The 5,988-nt window shown below is 33.7% G+C and overlaps 3 protein-coding genes across 3 annotated transcripts in view; 1 reads left to right on the forward strand and 2 right to left on the reverse strand.

Annotated features, from left to right (window-relative positions):
- Positions 1–5,988, forward strand: part of LOC122246432 (Synaptotagmin 7) — a 631,122-nt gene that overhangs the window by 440,259 nt on the left and 184,875 nt on the right. The window lies entirely within an intron of this gene.
- Positions 303–1,114, reverse strand: LOC147469541 (uncharacterized). Its single transcript, XM_086548571.1, has 2 exons — positions 1,088–1,114; positions 303–995 (listed from the first exon to the last, which is right to left on the reverse strand). Exons 1-2 carry the CDS (start codon positions 1,112–1,114, stop codon positions 303–305), a joined length of 720 nt encoding a protein of 239 aa, XP_086404697.1.
- Positions 4,456–5,411, reverse strand: LOC147469542 (uncharacterized). Its single transcript, XM_086548572.1, has 3 exons — positions 5,382–5,411; positions 4,648–4,879; positions 4,456–4,580 (listed from the first exon to the last, which is right to left on the reverse strand). Exons 1-3 carry the CDS (start codon positions 5,409–5,411, stop codon positions 4,456–4,458), a joined length of 387 nt encoding a protein of 128 aa, XP_086404698.1.

The following is a 5,988-nucleotide window of genomic DNA, read 5'->3' on the forward strand; positions in this document are numbered from 1 at the left end:
TTACTTGACGCTCGCACCATGTTTTTTCTTTTTTTTCTTTTTTTCTTTTTTTTCGAGATCAATGAATTACAGTGATTATTTCAAGACCTATAATCTTAATTTTAACCTGATTGTGTTCGTAACATATGGAAGCCTTTAATGACTTATTGGTTTATATTCTTATTGACTTTTCCGGCTAAGCTAATGATACAAGAACTTAGGAATGATTCATAAACACCTGTTTTCTTACATACTTATTTTACTGCCATTCATATATAATACATAGACTCTAATACACTTGCAGCGAACATTCTAGCACGCAATTACTTCCCATAGCCGCCATAACCACCGCCTCCATGTCCGCCTCCGCCTCCACCATGGCCGTATCCGCCGCCTCCATGTCCGCCTCCGCCTCCACCATGGCCGTATCCGCCGCCTCCATGTCCCCCTCCGCCGCCACCATGGCCGTATCCGCCGCCTCCATGTCCCCCTCCGCCGCCGTGAGCGCCGTAGCCTCCTCCTTTAGGACCAGCCAGATTGAAGTTATTGCTTGAGGTACCACCTACTCCACCGTATCCTCCTCCCCCGTGTCCACCGCCTCCGTATCCTCCTCCTCCGCCTCCGTGTCCACCGCCTCCGTATCCTCCTCCTCCTCCTCCGTGTCCACCGCCTCCGTATCCTCCTCCTCCTCCGTGTCCACCGCCTCCGTATCCTCCTCCTCCTCCGTGTCCACCGCCTCCGTGTCCACCGCCTCCATGTCCTCCACCTCCGTGTCCACCGCCTCCGTATCCTCCTCCTCCGTGTCCACCGCCTCCGTATCCTCCTCCTCCTCCTCCGTGTCCACCGCCTCCGTATCCTCCACCTCCGTATCCTCCTCCTCCGCCTCCGTGTCCACCGCCCCCATATCCACCACCTCCGTATCCTCCTCCTCCGCCTCCGTGTCCACCGCCTCCATGTCCTCCTGCTTGGCAGAAGGCAGCCAAGCAAGCTGTGCCGACTAGCGCCACAGTCAACTTCTGTTTGTGAAAGCAGAATTAATGAGACATACAATTACAATCATACAATGTATGAATGAACTTTATGACAACCTCTATGAATGGAAACCAACTGCCTGAGGGCTGTGTAAGTTATTCATTATGTAAATGTGCATATAAACACACAAGCATTCATATGTTTGTATACACACACACACACACACACACACACACACACACACACACACACACACATATATATATATATATATATATATATATATATATATATATGAAGATAGATATTTTAAAAAATATTTATATATATGTATCTGTAAATACATACATACATATATATATGTATGTATTTACATATACATATGAATAAATATTAAAAAAAATATCTATCTTTATATATATATATATATATATATATATATATATATATATATATATATATATGTTTCTATATATATGTGTGTGAGTATGTGTGTGTATAGACATATGTATGTATGTATGTAAATGTATATACATATATATATACGCATATATATAGTATATACATGTATAAATACATCTATATATGTATATATAAATATATATATATAGGCATATATAGAATATATGTATGTATAAATGCATCTATATATGTATATACATATATGTATATATATTGACTATGTATACATATATATGTATATATATGTATGTACATGCACACACGCACATATATACATATACACACACACACACACATACACACACACACACACACACACACACACACACACACATATATATATATATATATATATATATATATATATATATATATACACACACAATCTTAATACGATATCCTTTCTGGAATCTTTATTCCACCCAATACTAGCCAGTTGATAAGTCTTTTTCCATCAGTCTGTGATCCGATGTTCTTACCATTTCCCTGTGCTGGTGAATCGTGTGTGGTGACGAATGCTTGTTCTGCAACTCTTATATACTGCCACGAGATTCAGTGATCACTCATTCTTGCAGTGTCATCCGTTTCGTTGACGCGCGTAACTCTTGAAAAGAAAATGAATATCAATAATTTGACATTAGTCGCACCTTGATTTATCTGACTACTAATGCAGTTTCAGTAAATGAATATCAAGCATGATATTATCTATTGAATACCGATAAAGGTTTAGATATGAATATCATTAGTCCTTGCTGAAGATAATTTTTTGATTGGGATTCCGTGGTAGATCTACTTAATCCTCCGTCCGTCCGGTGCTTTGCATTAACAGCATTTATGAATGAACTGTATGTTGCAGAAAAACACATTACAACACCTTAATTGAAACGCCATTACGACTATGTTCATGAGAGAGTAAAACACATATAGTAATACACATAATAACTACAGTGATAACGATGAAATTACACAAACAGTTAGGATGTTATCAATATCCCAAACTGATAACATCAATGGTAGAATGGTAGTCATAATGATAATGGTAATGTTAATACTGAAGATTGCACTGATAAAGATGACTATAATGATAATGATAATCACGATAAAAATTATGATACTAATACTAATGCTAATAATAATAATGAAATTATAATGATAAAGATTCTATAGTAGTGAATAATATATTGATAATGAAGATATAAAACTGATTAATGGCTAATAACAGTATTAGTAGTGATAATAATCATAGCATTGATGATGATAACAATTATAGTAATGATTAAGATACCACACTAATACTAATACTTCTGCTAATGCTGCTAGCGCTGATGTCAATCACAATGACAATGAAATGGTAATGATAATTCCGAAATAACATTAACAAGGATAATTACGATGACAAAATGGATAATAATGATACTGATATGTCGCCATTTGACGGATAATGATATATATAATACAGTAAATGATGATGATAAAAATGATGTGGATTCTTTAAGAGATCACATAATAGCTATAAAATTAAATCACTTATAAGTAAATCTAATATATTAAGGATGAGAATAATGGTATGAATAAGGATGACACTGATACGATCTATATGCCTATATATACTATAAACATACATATATATTTTATCTATATATATATATAAATATATAGAGAGATATACAAATATATATATATATATATATATATATATATTATTTATATATTATATACTATATAAATATATATTATATATAGAAAAATATATATAACACAACACGCACACAACACACACATCATAAAAACATAATACATATAATATATATATATATAATATATATTATAAATATATATATATATATATATATATATATACACGCACACACACACACATATATACATAAACATATTTAATATATATATATATATTATATATATATATATATTATCAAATATATATACATATATATAAATATATATATATATAATATATAATATATATATATATATATATATACATATATATACATACATAACATACAACATATATATGTATATATAATATATATTAAAATAAATAAATATACATATATAAAAATATAAATTGAATATATTATATATATATTAGATATATATAAATATAATAATAATTAAACAACACGCAAATTAATCTCATTAACACGTCAAGTTATTAATCCCTCTTTTTAAATCTAAATCTAATACAGAATCTCGATTTGCATTATTGTGCTTCGAATCTATTGGAATGATTGTGTAAACAGCCATCCAACTGGTCTCGGAAAAAGATTAGGGTTGATAATTCCTCGTCAGATTAAATTTCTGGTTCGTAAAAGCCTTTCCCTACACCTTAAATTGTCATAATCATTATCACAACTATTATTAGCATTATCATTAAAATAATAATTATTATCATTATTGTTACCATTATCAACATTATCATTATCATTACAACCGCAACGTTGATTGCAGACTTTATGTAATAGATTTCAACCTGGAGATACTTTCTCAGCGTAAGAATCGTGAAAAAATCTTAGATGACGCTGGCATCATTTTTTTTTTTTTTTTTTTTTTTTAAATCGAGATCAATGAATTGCAGTGATTAATTAGTTCAAGACTCTAAAATTGGTTATCTATAGATTCCTCATAAATCCTCTAGTAGTATTTAAAGTCTTATAAGGTTTAAATATTCCTTCTTTATTTTGTGCATATTTGTAATAGTGAAAGATAAAAAGAACAACAAAAAAACTACAAATTTCCTTGTAAAGAATGGGGAAGACTCGAAAAACTTTTCTAATGATATTGCCTGTGATCTTCTTAAATGTACACATTCCATGCTATAGTGCGTTCAAACCTATAATCTTAACTTAAGCTGATTGTCTGAAAGCTTGGAATTGAACAAATCAGATACTATAGTATCATATGTTTAAATTTTTATTGACTTTTCCGGCTAAGCTAATTTTACAGAGAACTTGGAATATTCTTAAACACCCTTTTTCTTACATACATATTTAACTTCCATTCATATATAATACATAGACTCTAATACACTTTCAGAGAACATTCTACACGCCAATTACTTTCCCAAGCCGCCATAACCACCGCCTCCATGTCCGCCTCCCGCCTCCTCCAAGGCCGTATCCCCCCTCCATGTCCCCCTCCGCCGCCTGAGCGCCCGTACCTCCTCCCCATAGGACCAGCCAGATTGAAAGTTATGCTTGAGTACTCACCTACTGCCACCGTATCCACCGCCGTGTGGCCCCTCGCCCCCGTATCCCTCCTCCTCCTGTCCACCGCCTCCGTATCCTCCTCCTCCGCCTCCGTGTCCACCGCCTCCGTATCCTCCACCTCCGTGTCCACCGCCTCCGTATCCTCCTCCTCCGCCTCCGTGTCCACCGCCTCCATGTCCTCCTGCTTGGCAGAAGGCAGCCAAGCAAGCTGTGCCGACTAGCGCCACAATCAACTTCTGTTTGTGAAAGCAGAATTAATGAGACATACAATTACAATTGATATATACGTATATATACAGTATATATATATACATGTATAAATGCATCTATATATGTATATACATATATGTATATATGTATATATATAGACTATATATACATATATGTATATACATATATATAGATGCATTTATACATGTACATATATACTATATATATGTATACTTATATGTCCATTATTATTACGCTATCCTCTCTGGAATCTCCATTCCACCCAATACTAGACAATTGATAAGTCTTTTTCCATCAGTCTGTGATCCGATGTTCTTACCATTTCCCTGTGCTGGTGAATCGTGTGTGGTGACGAATGCTTGTTCTGCAACTCTTATATACTGCCACGAGATTCAGTGATCACTCATTCTTGCAGTGTCATCCGTTTCTTTGAAGCGCGTACTCATGGAAAAAAAGTTGATATTGAAATTTAAAGCTACTCTCGCGTTGATTTATTTGACTACTAACATAGTGTAAGTGTAAAGGAATATCAAGCATGATATAATTTATTGAATATTGATAAAGGTTTGGATATAAAAATCATTACTTTTTGCTGGTGATAACTTTATGATTGGGATTCCGTGGCAGATCAGATTAATCATCCGTCCGCCCAGATATGTATCGGTACTTTGCATTGGCAGCATTTATGTATGAACCATATGTTGCGGATGAACACATTATAACACCTTAATTGAAACGCCATTACGACTATGTTCATGAGAGAGTAAAACACACATATAGGAATACACATAATAACTACAGTGATAACGAAGAAATTACACAAACAGTTAGGATGTTATCAATATCCCAAACTGATAACATCAATGGTAGAATGGTAGTCATAATGATAATGGTAATGTTAATACTGAAGATTGCACTGATAAAGATGACTATAATGATAATGATAATCATAATGAAAATTATGATGCTAATACTAATGCTAATAATAATGATGAAATTATAATAATGATAATGCCGATAGTAATGATAATGATAGCGATAATAAAGATGTAATACTGATAATGATAATAACAGTATTAGTAGTGATAACAATCATAGCATTGATGATGATAAC

The sequence above is a fragment of the Penaeus japonicus genome, unplaced genomic scaffold, assembly GCF_977035675.1.
Source record: "Penaeus japonicus unplaced genomic scaffold, GWHDUDI00000001_assembly GWHDUDI00000021, whole genome shotgun sequence".
Taxonomy (NCBI): domain Eukaryota; kingdom Metazoa; phylum Arthropoda; class Malacostraca; order Decapoda; family Penaeidae; genus Penaeus; species Penaeus japonicus.

Coding starts and splice junctions, on each gene's coding strand:
- LOC147469541 (XM_086548571.1), bottom strand. CDS start 1,114: ATGAATAACTTACACAGCCCTCAGGCA. Junction 996..1,087: donor ACTTACACAGCCCTCAGGCA/GTTGGTTTCCAT, acceptor TTTCACAAACAG/AAGTTGACTGTGGCGCTAGT.
- LOC147469542 (XM_086548572.1), bottom strand. CDS start 5,411: ATGCTTGATATTCCTTTACACTTACACTAT. Junction 4,880..5,381: donor TTCCTTTACACTTACACTAT/GTTAGTAGTCAA, acceptor TTTCACAAACAG/AAGTTGATTGTGGCGCTAGT. Junction 4,581..4,647: donor CGGCGGTGGATACGGTGGCA/GTAGGTGAGTAC, acceptor ACGGGCGCTCAG/GCGGCGGAGGGGGACATGGA.